Consider the following 17,028-nt stretch of genomic DNA (forward strand, 5'->3'; position numbering starts at 1 on the left):
TAGCTAATTTGGCATACTGTTCATGCTCCAAATTTGCCAAAATGCAAACAAATCAAGCCTCTAACAGCGCTCAAGCTGTAGCCGACAGCTGACTCACTGGAGGACGGGGGCCAGTTTTCTTAATTTTGTCTGAGGGGGCACACCCCCCCCCCCCCCTTACAGTCAAAACCCCTGGGTTAGCCAATCAAAGCTAGCTGCTGCCCCGTTTGACTGCTGTGCATCTGCTGCGCCAACATTTTAACACATGCTGGACAGCAAGTGCGCAGGCGGCTCATTTTGGGCGAGCGTCAGCATCCAAATAACTAGCTTCACCCAAACTAGCGGTTAGAGAAAATCCAGCATGATTATATATAATTTAGACAGTAAGAAAAGTCTAAATTAAGCCACGCCGGGGAGGTCTAATGTCACGGCACAAAGATGTGACCCTGTTGACTCACAGCATGACATACAGGATGCAAATACAGACACAGGAAGCTGAGTGAGGACAGTGTCATGAGCTCCATCTTACCTATCCAAACATCATTGCCAAACCAGGAGAGGTTCTTCTGAGAGCTGTCATAGTAACCGATCTTCTTGTAACTGCCTCCTGTGTGATTGGGAAACAAAAGCCAAAGGGTGAGAGAGTGAAATGAAGTCAGAGAGAGAGATAAAGTTTAATTACTGCTTGTGTAATTCATGTCTCCCCCTGGAGTGTTGCGGGGGATTTTTTTTTTTAATACAACAGAACTCGACAGAACTGATAAATATTCTGATTCATGCAACTACTATTAAACTATTTTTCCATCATGCCTGTGCTTTCATATTAATGGAATGCGTGGGCACAGAAACATAGACACAATGAAGCGATAAAAGAAACGAGGGATGAAAAGGTGCACAAAGAGGGACAAACAAAGAAATACCAAGGGGAGAAGAAGGAGAGGAGGAAAGGGGGAAAAAAGGAGCTTATGTGGCAGTCTTGTCCAGGAATACTGATGAGGCCCCACAGTGATTCAGGGATGCAAGTCAGGTCGTCTCATTGTGGATGTCAAATTACCTCGACACCACAACAGGAAATATGAGACAGAGTGTGAGGGGAAAGGGGCAGGATTATAAATTCTCATCCGTTTGGACGCCAAAGAGAACAGAGGTAGAAAATAATCCTCAACCTTATCCTGTGCGGGGAAACTCATTAAGTCACTGGTGACAAATAGAACGGCATTTCCAGAAACGGCTTAAAACGAAGGCTCGCGCCCAATTAGAGCAAAGCCGAGAGTCAACGCGTTCCTGCATCAAGCCCATTCCGCATGTACAATTATAGGACATTGAGACCAATCGCAGTGAAGGCCTCAACAACCTAAAAAAAGGCTTTGGTCTGTGAGCCCGAAGCAACAATCAATACATGATGAATGCAGTCAGCGGTGATTTTTTTTTTTTTTTTGATGAATGACTGGCATTTACTGTTCAGACCAGCTCCTGCAATACAACATCATGTGGGAGGACAGTGTGGGAGTGTTTTACCTTGCAGTTGCTCGATAAGAGTCATTGCCATCCTGGAACCCTGGGCGTCGAACACCACTTGGCCCTGAGACACAGACAGGAGGAAGTTTTTGTTTTTCCCTTTTTTTTTACTGCAAATGATTAACTCCTTCCTTCAAGGAACAGTTGGACATTTTGACAAATACACTTATTTGTTTTCTTGCCAAGGGCCAGATGAGAAGATTGATGCCACTCTCAGGTCTGCACTCTAAGTATGAAGCTACAGCCAGCGGGCAGTTAGCTTAGCTTAGCACAAAGACTGGACACGGCTAGCCCGGCTCTGCCGAGGTATAGAAACGCCACACTGATCACGATAAGTGCTGGGAAACAACTCACCCAAACAGTGAAGTTATTACCCAAACTGTCCAACTGAAGCATCCATCACTTCAGGTTTTATCTTTTAAGTTTAGGTAATGTGGGTAAACTGTCGGTTTGTTTACAGCCTCATCTGATTTTATCTTGGCCCATCAGACTTCTTCGTAGCGATGCTGCAGTCTTCCCAAATCTCACTAATTACTTTGGTGAGGACAGTGTTATCACATTTAGCAGAAATGATGGCCAAAAACTGCAAAAAATAAGACCCAAGTTGTAATTTGCCTTTAATTATGTTACTTTTCTTAAATGTATGCTCAGTGGCCACTTTATTAGCACACCTGCACAATCTAATGCAACCCAATACGACAGCTCTGCAGTGTATTTTGCATTATATTGAGAGGTGTCTCTACTGTTTTGCACACCCCATTTACAAAGATGAGGGCTACTGATCATTATTATCTTCATAAAGGTGGAATATGTGTCAGGGCTGTTTGCATTCAGCTTCAGGTCCTTTTATCCAAATCTCCATTATGTATTTATACTCTCTTTCTACATATCATTTTGCTCTATTTGTCTGTTGGGTGACTCAAATATAGTCTTTCAATGAGGAATAGCAAGCCACTAAACTAGTAAAGCCACAGGCTAATCTTAGCAGGTGGTGTCTCACACACACAAACAGAAGCACAAGCACAGACTAAGCTCATATGGAGGTAATGTGCAGTAATGTGGTGTTATATCAAAGGGTGTGCAGACTGCTCTCACTGGTCAGCATATTATTACTGTTATTGTCTCCATTAAAAATGAATGTCATTTGTAATAGTTATGAAACACTATGTATTTCTATCTGGAAGATTTATACTCTTTTAAAAGTAACATGTAATTGACTGACTGTGAGATCAACCACAGTTTTTCATTTGTTCCTTCCCTTCGCACACACATATGTTTCACTTTTCAGGCCATTTCATTTGAAACGAGTGCGTGTCTGCGTAGTTTGATCATCATGAAAAGCAACAACTGGAACAGCCAAGACCACAGCAGTCCAGAGACCTGGACCAAACGCTGCATATTCACATATATACATAGAAAATTTGGGCATAAACAGTTGTTTTAACCATCTGCACTCCTTTTCCTTCTTTTTTCTCATCCTCTGCACTTACTGAAACTCCCTCAAAGGAGCTCGTGTTGAGAGCCCTGTAGATCTCCGAGGTGATGTCATGGTTGTTATAGTTGAAATCCTCCAATCGTCGGCCCTTGGCCTTCAGCGGTGCCACGGTCTTATTGAGGGCAAGGGCCAGAGCCCACACTGCATCGTAGGCGAGAGGGGCCTCCTGAAATCCGCCAGTCTCCTCAGGGTTCATGCCACCCAGACGAGACATCAAGGCAGCGATGAACTCCTGCGATGTCTGATAGAAACAGGACAGACAGGATATCAAAGACGAGTCCCTCTGAAGACATGCAATGCTGCAGGAGAACATTAAGGGCATTTTATGAGTCTATTTCTAGACATTAATGTGACTATTACTTAGTGGCAAAGAAGAGGAGACTGTAAAAGGGAAGCAGTGGTGAATCATCATCATATGCGGTTAGTTCTACATGAAGACACAAAAGCTTGAAGAGTATGGGTGACTTTTCATAACTTAAATTAAACTTAAGATTTGAAACCATGTTTTCAAGGGTTTTAACAGAAACACTGCTGTGACACTATTTTAACACCCACGATGCAATCGAGGACAGCGGCCATGCTTCAAACCCAGCCTGTCCTCCCATCATACACAGTATTTTGCCATATATACAAAAAAAAATACAAAAAAATGCCTGTACGCTAAATGTGAAGCGGCAGCAGCTGATTAGCTTAGCTTAGCATATAAACACTGGAAGCAGCTAGCCTGCCTCTGTCCAAAGTTACATTTCCATTTGTATACTGAATGGAACAAATGGGATGCAACGTGTTAATTAGTCAGAGTGAACAAGGTTAATGTGCTGGACTGTTTCTGAAGTAATCAAGCAAATAACTCCCCATAAAACCACAACTTCTCATGTGTGCATATTAGCATATGAGCATATTAGACAAACGAAATATAAGTTGTTGATTATTGAGCTCTGAAGGTGCTGGTCGGCCTTTCTTAAACGATTTAACAGAGCTAGCAGTTTCCCTTTGCTGCCAGCCTTTATGCTAAGCTAAGATAGTAGCTTCATATTTGTTGGATCAATCTTCTCATCTAACTCTTTGCAACAAAACAAATAAGCTTCTTCCCCAAAATGTTCAACCAATTCTTTAAATATGCTGCAATAACAAAGAAGGCTAAAATATTTGTTTACAGGTTTGTTACAGACAGGCGCAGTTTTCCTCTATTACAGATGCCCCTTTTGCAAATTAGCCAAAGTGAGGATTAAGATCAGGAGAAGTACTATTTCTATATTGGCTCTGACGATGGAGATTATTATTTTCTTGCTTTTAATTGACATTTAATGCAAGTATAATACACCCACGTCTGGCTGCGGCGAGGATGTAGGAGACTTAATTCTAAAAAACAGGATTTTGACATGTAGCTCCAGAGCAAATTCTGCGCCATCTCTTTGCTTTTCTAACTTAAAATCTTCATAACAACATATTCCTTTTCTCTCAAGTGTACAATTAAGCTGTTTAGAACCGTTTCTGTAATTAAACACCAATAAACATTATGTCCCTCTGAAAGCGGGGATACATGTGCGATGGGAAATTATTGCTTCCAATCATCCTGGCGTCCCTGTGGATTCTCTGAGGCCAATTAGGCCGACACATCCCCAGTTCAAAATTCATCTCATTGAAATTCCACCTTGGCATTTGGCATTTGAATCTGCCACTACCTACTGAAAACTAGCTGACAATGTGCTATTGCAGACCCTGCAGTATCGGCACCCTAGCTTCATCTGAGCGCTCTATCTAGAAGAAATATGCCAATTTCAAACTTGGAAATTGAATTTGAATAGATTGACTATGTGCAGGAGTTCTGGCTGTAATTCTTATCACCCGTTGAGCAGCACGTCAACAGCTAAATCAGCAGGTAGTGGCAGGTGCTGTATGAATATAAACAACAGCTGCTGATGAAGTGCGAGAGGGAGAAGGAGGGGCGCGGGGAGACAGGGGCGGGGGTGGCGGAGAAGGTGGGGATGAGGAAATGATAAGGGGCAGGGAGAGGAGAGCTGGGTAAACAAGAAGAATGAAAGGATGATCCACCACAGACCAGCAGAGTCAGAGAAGGTCGAACAATGGGACAGACGGAGAGAGGAAGAGACAGTTTAAGAGGATTAGAGGAGGTGAACAGAGGAGAGCGACAGGCGAAAGAGAAGCAGCGAACGACAGGTACCTGAGACGGTAAAGGAGGGAAAAAACGATAAAGGAAGACGTTCAGAAAGAGCGCGACAGTAATATATATCTATGTATATCTATCTCCACCCTCATCGGCGGTCTGTAAAACATAATATTGATTCAGGTCATATGCAGTTCATTGACGCAATGACAGTCTCTGGTATTTCATGAAAAAAAAATGTCTCATGGGACCTGATCTATTTAACAAGGCTGGCAGAAGACGTTTGCTGGGGAAGAGGAGCCCAACAGTTGGAAAGAGTAGCGTCAACCACAATGAACAAAGAGCTCAAACTACATTAACAGGAAATCCAAGACAGGAAGTTTAAAAAAAAAAAAGGTAAAAATGTCACAATTTCGCAGCATTTTTGGGCCTTTTTTGGATCAATTAAACAAGAACGCTAACATCAGCATGCTAACAAGCTCGCGTTTTTGTGGGGGCTGCCAAACAGATTTTTACAGGCATCTTTTGCAAGTGCAAACACTGTAGTTTATTTATTTATCTACTTTAATTAGAGAGTCTGGTGCATAATAAGCATCACATTTGCACTCACTCCCAATTTTTCTTTTCACCTTTTGGGTGCAAAATACAGGTGATAATTGGCAGAAACCAGTCTGCTGCTTTTGCATCTAAGTCAGTTAATGGAGTTTAGTGATATGTTGTAGATACTTCGTGATGGATTCACAGATTTTTTTGTGCAATATTTTCTTACCTTTTATGTAATTATTCTGATTTATTGATTGCTGTCTGCATGAATTTATCCTCAGGGTTTGTGATACGTTGCATTTGTGCAGTTTCCCATGTATTTGGATGTTGCAAAATACATTTGGGATCTTCTCATGTTTACTGCATGACAAAGCACAGGTGTGCTCTATTTGATGTCATTATAATCTCGTTTAACTCTTGCATTGGACCTAAGTGTCTTAAGTGTTTTGCATCGTGAAGTAGTAATACAGATGTGACTTGTTATTTATCAATTACTGGAGCACATAAGCAGTTGTTTCAAGCTGTTGCAATTTCTTGTCATTGATTAACATCAAATAGGACTTTGTATAATCATTACGGTGGTGGGAGAGACAACAGTGTTTTTTGTGTTCCTACCATGTTGGAGACGCCGCGGACAGTCTCAGGATTCAGCATGACGATCTCGGTGGTCACATGTCCCTCCACAGCCTCCGCCATGTTCTCCACTGTACAGTTGATAGCTGGGTCTTTGATCTTGAACCAGTTGTCTGCGTACCAGCCAATGAGGAACCACACATACTTCTTCCCATAGAGCTTCTCCTTGAAAACCTGCAGAGGGAGGGAAGGAGGCAGATACGAAGGGTGGATGAAGGGAGGGAGAGAATGATAAATAAGCATGAGGAGAATTATTCCCAGAGATGTGTTGAGTATGTTGTATCACTGCCAAACAAGGAAATTCATTCAGACATTCAAACAGCTCATTACAGCGCTCAATTTCCGCTAATAGCCAGTCAGGTTCAGTCTACTGGGATCAATTGAGCGGGAAAAGGTACTAACCTCACAAAACACCTTCCTGGCTTCAGTCTCATAAAAGAGCCCCACGATGATCCTCGCATCCTGGCGCTGCATCAGAAAACAAGACATGAAACATGAAAACAAAACATTGCTAAGTTACATCAGCAGCAGCAGCAGCAGCAATATAACTTCAGCTCAGCACAGCTTGATGTGGCAGCGCAGCGTGCCAAAGTTCCTGCTGCTTCGCAGGACGGCACGTACTTCTGTTCGGGAGCTGCTAATTAGCATGGCGCATTAATTTCCTCTATCAAATCACCTCTATGCTAATGGTACCGTGTGCAGCTGTGAGCCGGAGAAGGAAGGAGAGGGGCAGAGAGAGAGACGACCAGCAGCTGAGGTGAATTTTTAATCAAAGCACCTTGAGGTTCTTGACAGCGACAGCCGGGTCGGTGAGGAAACTCTGGCGAACGCTGATCTCGATGCCTGCCTCCTTCACCCTCTGCTCCAGATCGTCCAGAGTCTGTGAGATGAAAGCGAGGGACAGAGGGAGAGAGACAGGGAGAGGAGGGGGAGAGGAGGAGGAGGTTAGAGAGGCATCTGAACAGAGAGGGCCAGAGAGAGGTGGCGGGTTGAGATTATAGAGAAAGACAAAAGTCCGAAGAGGCAAAAAACATATAAAAAGAGAAAAAATCTGAAGGGTATATGAGAAATGGCAAGACAGGGATGGGCAGTGTGGGGATGCATGATAAAGGCAGCACGGGAGAGAATAGATTTTTAGACAAAGAAAACAAGTGAAAAGAAGAAGAATGTGAGAAAGGAGAGGAAAGAATATGAGAGCGGGATCATTAACCTCCATTACAGGAACCAACCCAAGTGTCATGGTATCGACCGCTGTGCCTGGGAGTGATGTATTGCTTGATCAATACTTCTCACAACCAATACTCCAACAAATTACTTCAAAAATCCTCCATCAATAGCCGGGGGAGATTGCTTGAAGGAACATTGCATAGCCTGAGAAGACAGCGGCTCTCATAAACAAACATCCAGAGGCAGGCGGGCAATCAGGCAACCCGCAAAAAAAACGACGGGGCCAAAGTAAGGACAAGGAGAAAGTGATAAAAAGCAAGTGGGGGAGATAAAAGGAACACAGATTCGAGAGTCGGAGATGAAACGAGGGTGAGATGAAGAAGATTAAAGGTACTAACCGAGGTGAAGACTTCTGTCGTCTGCTGGATGGTGGCGATGCGGGTCCACTTCCACTTCTGGAAGAGCTGCACCCTGGTGGGGTTGTGAAGGGTGGCCGACGGGTGCGTACGGAAGAAGGTGGGGAAACGCTGACGGTTGGACAGAGCCGGAGAGCTGGAGCCGTAGGACAGCTGTGAAACATGAGACAGAGATGGAGAAAAAGAAGAGGAGAGCAGTCACTAAGGCTGGAAGGAGGAGGAAGTTTAGTAGGAAAGAGAGAAACAGAGGAAAATACACTTCTGAAGGTCCTTCAAGGCATCAGTAGTAAACAGACTTCAATCAAAACGCATTCAAATCGGGACTCTCTTGTTCTTCCCCTGTACACAGTGTTCTTTGATGGTGACTGGTTCAAACAGCAAACAACAGAGAGGAAAGCCAGCAAAAAGACAGAGAACCAGAGAAACAATCCCCGCTCCCATTTTCTCATTTTCATCGACACCCCCTCCCTCTCGCCCTCCTTTTAGCTTCCCTCCGGCTTATCAGGTGTGCCGATAAACTCTGTAATTTCAACAAAAAAATAACACTGAATGCAGGATTTCCCATGCATACATTGCCATGAAATTGTAACAACACATTGTACTATTACAAACACTGCAAACACAAAAAAATATGTAATTATTGTTGTTGCAAACAGGAGCCCCGGTTATCATCTGTTTCTTTCATTTGGACCCATATAATTTGAATTCTCAGGCACAATTCCCACAAGAGGCAGACTGCTAGAGATGTGCATCCAAATCAGCAGGGAAGATGGATGGTGGAAAATGCCAGACGAAACAGAGAGAAGAATGTTCCTCTAACAATTAGTTTCGCAGTGACAACTCAAGATAAAATCCTCGACAGGCTTCCTTTAAAATGAGGAACCTGGCGTTTAGGGAACCATTACAGATAGAGACAGCCTATCCTCCTCCCCAGCTCTAATCTCAGCCCCATTAGCGGCACAGCTCTGGGATTTTCACCACTGGGAGCGAAAGGGGGCTTGATGATAGATGTCAAATGTCATGTACAATGTGGACTCTCCACAATAACAAATCCCGGTGGGTATGGGCAGGTAGAGGAAGGCCTCAGAACGAAAGATGGGAGGCTATATAGGAAGTGACAGCTGATCTGGGTGCGGCAGGCAAAGATCTGGAGAAACCAGCAGCAGCTTGGGTGGATGACACATGTTAAATAATAGAGGTGTTCATAACATACACATGCAGGCAGAGTGAAAGGGTCAAAAGACAGAAAAATGTCTTTTCTTAAAGGATAAGGCTGGCTATGTTCTATATTTCACTCATGTTATTCACTTCAACAAAATCACCGAAACCAACAATGAATTGATCCCACTAACAAGTCTTATAGACAAAGCTTCTTAGAAAGTAGCTTAATCCTGCTGCTGTGCTCCGGAGCTCCTGTGACGGTTCAGCGCACAGAGATGTGGACTGGCAAACACTGAGAGGCAGAGCAGTCGAAAGCAATCAATCGTTAACTTGGTAAGAGTTCAGCGCGGAGTTCGGCAACAGGTAATCTGTCAGCAGGGGCAAACTAAGCAGGCAGGGGGCAAGTGAAACTGAGAACAGGCTGTGGTCAGGAACGGCAGGTAAGAAACAGGAACAAAGGCTGCAACACTGAGACGGGTGGTGCGTTAGACGATCTGGCATATGATGGGGAATGAGTGCTGGTATATATGCAGGGGAGATAATGAGGGAATGGGGAACAGGTGTGCTTGTGACTGGGATTGGTGGGGACGCACTGAGGGCATCTACAGGGCAGGCGGGGCAGGTAAATGATGTTGTTAATGACTGAAAAAAGAGTGAAAATGTGCAAAATGACCGAGCAGAAGTAGCCATTGTGACCACTGACCACCATTGTAGTTTATCTTGCTGCTGTAAATACTCGCTAAAACAACAAAGTTGTATTAATCCAATGCATGTAAGAGGAATTTTGTTTGTGGCGCTCACATTAGTGATCAACACAGCCAGGCCAATGGCTCTGTGAGTGCTCTGAGCTAAATGCTAACGTAAGCATGCTAAGATGCTCACAATGACGACGCTAACATGCTGATGTTTAGCGGGTAATAACTACCAGGTGCACCATCTTAATTTACCTGCTGTCATTTACCACGCGCTATAGCTCTTTTCTCTTTTCTGAGAAACAGATAGTGAAGTACAGATACTGTTCTCCACCTTATTTGAACGTCAGTGTTCAGACTGAGGGATGTATGCTCCATAAAACCCCCTCAAAATTTTCTACAGCGCCACAGACACCGATCTGCTAACAACCCCACAATGCAACACGTTGCATTTTATAAATGCGAAAATTACAGTCATGCAACACTCCACCTGTCAACGCACAATAATGATTATCCCTAAGTGTTGAAAATTTCAGTTCACTGCTCACTATAGAGCAAATTACTGAATGTCTATTATATAGGGAGCAATTTCAGGCACAGTCATCCTCTGGCACGTTGCTGCTGAAATTATAATAATCATTTCTCAATGCTGGGAGCACCACAAATGAAATTCCAATAAACTCGATTGTAGCAGAGGCAGGATCTGAGGGGCCAATATCTCAAACCCTGGACAAATAAAACCAACAATAAACTAGCACGGTTAGATACGACTAGAGGTGAGCAAGAAAGCGTGTCTTTTTTTGTAATTTTAACCTTTAAAGTCAGCCACTCAACAGCTAAGTCAGCTCAGTCTTGATGCATTTTAGTTTTCCAAATGTGAATTTTGCAAAGGTTTAAAGCGCTACAAGCCTGGTAGATGGTAATAATTTAACTGAAATCAAACCCAAACTAGGAAGTGCAAGCTTTTCCTCATGGTAACACTCAAATAAAGCCTCACCACACACAAAAGCAGCAACGAAACTAAAACTGAGCAAAAAGCTGCTGTGGCAGAAATAGACCGATGTAGCTCTGCAACAGACAGGCGAAGTTTCACGTCAAAGCTTCCCAAAAACCACAAACAATATCTCTAGATTCTCGGTTCCTCAGTTCTCCTGTGGCCTTGTAGTAGCAGATCAATAGCCATCAATGGCTTACAGTGCTTTTAGAAAGGGAGATGAGAGTTCAAATTAACGCTGTGCCAAGAGGAGCAGATCGAGAGCCCCTCCTTGATCAGCGTCCAGAAATGGAGGTTGCTTTTGCCTCCCCGGCACTCTGATGAGGCTGTTTGACATGCGAGGAGGCTCCTGCAGGCAGGCAGCGTACAGAAATAATTGAGTGTGGCGGTTAGGAGGTTGTGCCAGTGGTGGCGTGTAGTAAAGAGAGACAGATCCCTTTGTGTGTGGGGAGAATCGGCTGCTCGAGTTGAGGGAGCGAGGCGGAAATGAAGAGTGGGAGAGAAAGACAGTGGAGATGGAAAGGAGGAAGGAAGGAAGGAATGAAAAAGAGGCTGAAATAGAGCAGACCAGCTCCAGGCAGCGGCTGCAGACGGAGAAAAGAAGAAGGCAAAGAGTCAAAAAGTGGAAAAGAGTTTTTAATGATGAGGAAAGAAGGAGTGACGAAGAGAGAAAGACCAGAAACGAGAAAGAGGGGCAGATGCCAACCACTAGAACTGATTGTTCTCGATGACTAATCTCTGGATGAAACTTCAATTACGGGACAAAGCTAATAAGCAGAACACTGTGAGTGACAGAGAGGCAGATCAAGAGAAGACGGAGAATGAGATAAACAAAATAAACTAACTGATGAAGGCATGAAAGGCAGAGTTTTTTCAAAAATAAAATGACAGCAGCAGAAGACGGCAGCAGATCTCTTGAGATCTGGGACGTGTTTGTACTTGTTATAAATGTATTATCATGCAGTATGTGAGGTGAAGCACTATGTTTTGTCTTGCACTTAGTGTCGCTGTCAGTGCAGGATTGTTAGACTGCCTTGTTAAGTGTCATCAATAATTTAAAAAGTGCACTGTGAAGTATTTTAAAATCGATAAACAAGAACAGCATTGATTTGGAGAAGTTAGTATAATTACCACAAGTACAAAAGATCATTTAGATCAATGTCAGTGTCCAACAGCATCTGCAGAACGTTTTACACCGTTCGCCTGCAGAAAATACAGAAGCAATATTCTTCCAGCACAAACAGATCTGAAGATTTGGCCGTCAATGTCAAAGTTTCTTATCAGCTCATGTCCCTCATCCATGCTATTTGGAACAAAAGTCCACAGAGATATGGGACAGGAGGCAATATTGTCTTCCTTGCTGTTGTTTGGCATCTACCTCCTGTTCCCTACAGAGGATGAGGGCAGTTATTTAAGTCACTTTGGACTAAAGGGTCTCCCAAACCAATGTCTTTGTGAGAGAAAGCAACAAGCTTTAAAGCCTAATTTTAAGACAGAAAATGTTTCAACCATAGTCTCCTCTATTTGCAGTTTTAGTGTCAGGTTATGCTTAAAGGGGTATTGTAGCGCTGGATGGTCTTTTCATAAAACTGGGCTGCCTATGCTGCAGAAAGATGCAAATATTTGTTTCAACCGGTGCTACATGATGACAGAGAACAGAAAAAGGGACTGTGGTATTCCCCTTTGCTCAAAAGGTAGAAAACCTACAACAAGCAAAGAGCACCTAAGAGCCAGCAAAAGTCTGACGTTTTTTCCAGCAAATGAGCAGAGAGCTCTGGGTGCAGGCAACACGGAGGGGAGTTCAACATTGTTCATTTGCATATGCTACCCACACTGCAATGATACAAAGCCGGCTGAAAATCGGCAAAGTTTCCTTTTCGTTCGACCACGTCTGAAGACAAAAGTGTTTGTAGCTGTTAGGAATCAGAGGAAGGATGAAAAACCAGCCTTTACAAAAAGGGGAAAGATGTCATAATTGATAAAACATGGGGATGATGCAGCAATATCTACCTAAAATTTGCTAACATTAGCCAACATGAGCTAACAGTCATATGTAAGTGGCTGTGGTGTATTGAATTAAACATGTGTTTTATTGTTTATGGCTTCAGCTTCTCATTTGTAAAAGTGGCATTGTGTTGCTTTAACATTTAACCAAGTCACGTTCTGAACACTCAGATATGCCTGAGATGAGTTTGTTCACTGTGTTTTATCTTATTTGTGTCCGTCACTCCTCTGATGGATCTTATTTGACTTAAAGGATCAGTTTACCCGAATTACAAAGATACTGCATGCACATTTTCTCACTTCCCCCTCGTGATGTCTAGCAGTGCAGATAGTTTCAGTTTTGTGTTTTCGAGTTGTGACAGAGAGGAGATTTCTACCTCCACCTAATCCACCTGGGAGTGAATCCACAGACCTCGCTGTGAACTATTGTCATTGTCAATTTTCTGCCGAAAAAAAAAAGGCCCTATGAAAAGTGTTGACAGTGTGCTCTGTGGATTTTCCAGAGGAACGGGGACATTGGAAAGAGATGTTGCTGCTGAATTTCTAAATGTCATTTCTCAGTGCTGTGAATCTCACAAACAAATCTCCATTCACCTCCATTGTTTTGGGGTAGCGGCTGAAACCTCAGAGACAGATACCTCAAAACCTGAACACATAAAAGCAAAACTATGTGCATAACTGGATGGTGGTGGATGCAAAAAATATGTTTTTTCTTGTGCAATCAGGGTGAACCGATCCCTTAAGCTCATGCATTATTTCGCTCTAGCTAGTTAGCTGGCCCTAGCTAGTTAGCTGTAGCTGTTAGCTGTTAAAAGCCATTTTTTTAGCGTTTATTTGCATACATTTTGCCAAATTGGCGTCACTAAAAGCCAAATTAGCTATTAGTAGTTCATGTTTCCCTTTCATGTGCAGACAGCAATCACTGGGTAAGTGTAATAATGAGGAAAACTTAAAAAAATGATGATCTGAACTTCTTTGTTCTATAGTTTTTAATCAGATTTATGGATGTTTATGTACAAAGGACATCGTATTTAAAAAACGTTTTAAATTAAATGATATCCTCAGCAAGTGGAACTCAATCCGAACATATATCGTGTTCAGATTTGAGTTATGACGCTTGGAAGAAGTACACATACATACTCTGCTCCATGCTTTCAACAGCTTGAAAATGTCTGGGTTCAAATGACTGGAGACTGAAAAAAATGGGTTGAAAGTGTATACTGAACAGCGACCCACCACTATGAGGTTCCACATGCGGGCAGCTTCGGCCACCAACGTGGAAACGCCGCTGCAGCCGGGCATCAGGACGATCTTGATGGGCTCGGTGTAGAGAAGGTCATACAGCAACTTGGTGGCTTCTCCTGGGTCACACTGGAAGGACAAAGTGACAAGGTGTTAAATGGATGGACGAGATGAACAGATGGGTGGATCAATAATAAGGAAGAGAAAATAATTGAGGTGATGGAAAGAGAGAGGAAAAGGGGGAGAGACGGAAATGGAGGAGCCAGAGAGAGGAAAATGGAAAAGATAAGGGTGAGGGAGACAGATGGAATGAGAACAGAGGACGAGGAAGAAACAAATAGGCAATGAAGTATGGGAGATGGAGGCGACTGTAAAGAAGAAAACAGAAGAGAGAAGATAAAGTAAAGGGAAATGACAGAAGTAGCAGGGAGCCACAAAAAGGCCAATGCAAATGTTAAGAGAAAAGACAAGAAGGATAAAGAAAAGGACAAGCACTTGAGATGGAAAGAACAAAACAGACGAGGTCAAGATAAAGTTAAGGCAAATGGCACAAAAGCAGCAGAGAGCAGCAAAAAGAGCAAATGCAAATGTGAAGAGAAAGATGGGGCCGCAGGAAGAAAAGAGAAGAAATCACGTTCGTGTCCGAAACACAAGCATCATCAAAACACAATACGCTGTCCACAGATCAAGACATAAAGACAGAAAGACAGGCAGGACCAAACAAAAGTGAGCCTGACGAGCAAAACAGCCGCCATCACAAGTCATTACAACACCCCAATGAAGTCATTTGCGGCGTCTAGGTGGTGAGAGTGCGGCTGGAATGATCCATCACTGCTCTGTCAGCCAGATAGCCCATCACCGCCGCGCCGCTCATCACAGTCACAGATAAACTAACCTGACACATCTAATGATTCGGCATGGAAGAGGAGATACGGCTCGGCTCGCGAGCGCAAACACACACGTGCACATTTTAAAAAAACACACTCCACGTCAGTGTCACAAACAATCACACGGCGGCCGGCGACGCCGACGACCCTGATGGGGTCTGAATTGTCTCTTGGTGGCAGATTTTTTTCTGAAGACGTAATCACCACTCAAGATGCGGGAATACGTGGAATAGCTGAGATTCGTATTGAGTGATGTGTTTCCCATTAACTCTGGATTGGGTGGAATTACAGAGGTGTCACGCCATTGCAGAAAAAGCCAGGATGTTTACATGCACTGGTTGATTCAGTCTGAACCCCATTAAAGCAGAGCTCTAAATGTTGACTTTCTCACATTAAAGTCTGCGTGGTTTCATTTACTGTTTCCTAATCAACCTTTGATTTATTGGGCCACAGAAACACCTTTAGGACATGTTTGTTTAAACATGTCCGTTGTAGAAATCCAAGGTCACGGCATCGGTTTGATTCAGTGGGTGCTCGAAGCCCACTGGGAAATAAGAAAGTGAGGTGACCATATTGGGAGAAAAGGGCTTAGCAGACATTAGGCACAGCAGAGTTTTAACTGTGAGCTGAGCCTGCGTCCATTCCTAGATGAACATTTGTTTGCACGTCTGACCTAATTATTAACAGGCGTACCATGACTTTCAAAACCAAGGCCACTGCAACCAGTATGACACATCCTGTCCATGGGCTTACCACTGAAGCCAAAGGATGGCATTGGTAGGCGCTAAATTTGGGTAACAGTGAATGCTGGGTGGAGTTCAGCTGAGCAAGCAAGAGCCAACCAAGCGTGATTATCTTCATAATGCGACGAAAAAGCTGGGACTTTGATTCAATCCTTCACAGGGAACGGCATCTTTGATCAGCTTGAATTCGTGTTTGTAAGCCATTCACTTTAAAGATCACTCCACCTGTTCATCACTGCACTCCTGTAACTCTGTTGGACCCATAATGAACAGTTTAAAGAAGAAAGGATCAAAATTGATGGAGCAGAACCAGAGATATCCCGTCTTTGTTCCATGCATTCTTTACTCTTGTCAAAGACTGGCGCCTACATTACCCTTAATGCAACGCAGCTGAAGCTCAGTCTCAGATTGGGGTGTGTTACACTACTAGTGGCTAATGTAGCCTCGAGCTGCTAGCCTCCAGCAGTGGTCTGGTGAGCTCTCGTCTTTCTAACTCCACACCCTCAGATGTTTTCATTTTCAAATGTCTTAAACCTTAACTGACGCTGACTCGTGTGGCATCACTCGAGGACATTTATCGGACCACAAAAGACTTTATTCAACTTCTTTCACATATGCAGCACTACTCCCGCCCCTCAAAGAAACTTTGATGTTTAAAATCTTTTAAGATGGCTATGGAATGCTTTGGAAAAAGCTTCTAAGTATACTTTGAGTTTACCACCCGACCACAGGACACAAGCACAATGTACCAGAAATCAATCATTTACGAACAGTTTACCAACAACAGTTTTCTGAAGTGTCCCTGAGTCCATGTAGTAATATCCTTTATCCAATCATGTGTTCACAAAGCGGTGAGCCTCCCTTGTGAGCAACTGAGCCTTTCCAGGATTTCCCTTTCATACCCAATCATGATGCTATCACCTGTTACCAATCAACCTGTTTACCTGCGGAATGTTCCAAACAGGTGTTTCTGGAGCATTCCACATCTTTCATGGACTATCCAAAAGCTGCTCAAGTTGAATATGAGCTTGTAATGTACATATTGATATATTAAAGTCTCATCTGTACGGTCACTTCAGAGTATAGGTAGCAGAGGAAGCAACATGAAAGCTGGCTTTTACATGTTTGTACTCACTGACCAAAACAGACTCCAGAGCTAATCTATACAGGAATCCCATCACTTATCGACATCAAAGGTTTGTCCTAACTTGACTAGTTTGAATAATTGGACTCTTAAAGTGCACGCCTCACTGAGTGTCCACGCACTGCTGACCATCTTCAGTTCACTGGATTACCAGTATTAATATTGACTGGGAAAGCAGCTTCACAATATTGATGTCATATAGGAAAAGGCAACCTTGTGCGATGCAGAGCCGTGAGGCTGCAGCTTTTCCTTCCGATCAATCGCACCACCAGCTGATTTCAC

The 17,028-nt window shown here is 43.4% G+C and overlaps 1 protein-coding gene across 1 annotated transcript in view; it reads right to left on the reverse strand.

The window, feature by feature from the left end:
- The window catches only part of gabbr1a (gamma-aminobutyric acid (GABA) B receptor, 1a), a 66,220-nt gene that overhangs the window by 26,078 nt on the left and 23,114 nt on the right, over positions 1–17,028 (reverse strand). The window contains exons 8-15 of the mRNA XM_076736947.1: positions 13,967–14,101; positions 7,862–8,032; positions 7,075–7,176; positions 6,699–6,764; positions 6,279–6,470; positions 2,988–3,233; positions 1,498–1,561; positions 509–586 (exon numbers count right to left, since the gene is read on the reverse strand). Coding sequence (XP_076593062.1) covers positions 509–586; positions 1,498–1,561; positions 2,988–3,233; positions 6,279–6,470; positions 6,699–6,764; positions 7,075–7,176; positions 7,862–8,032; positions 13,967–14,101 — 1,054 coding nt within the window. The remainder of the gene's footprint in view (positions 1–508; positions 587–1,497; positions 1,562–2,987; positions 3,234–6,278; positions 6,471–6,698; positions 6,765–7,074; positions 7,177–7,861; positions 8,033–13,966; positions 14,102–17,028) is intronic.

The sequence above is a fragment of the Chaetodon auriga genome, chromosome 8 (genome assembly GCF_051107435.1).
Source record: "Chaetodon auriga isolate fChaAug3 chromosome 8, fChaAug3.hap1, whole genome shotgun sequence".
Lineage (NCBI taxonomy): Eukaryota > Metazoa > Chordata > Actinopteri > Chaetodontiformes > Chaetodontidae > Chaetodon > Chaetodon auriga.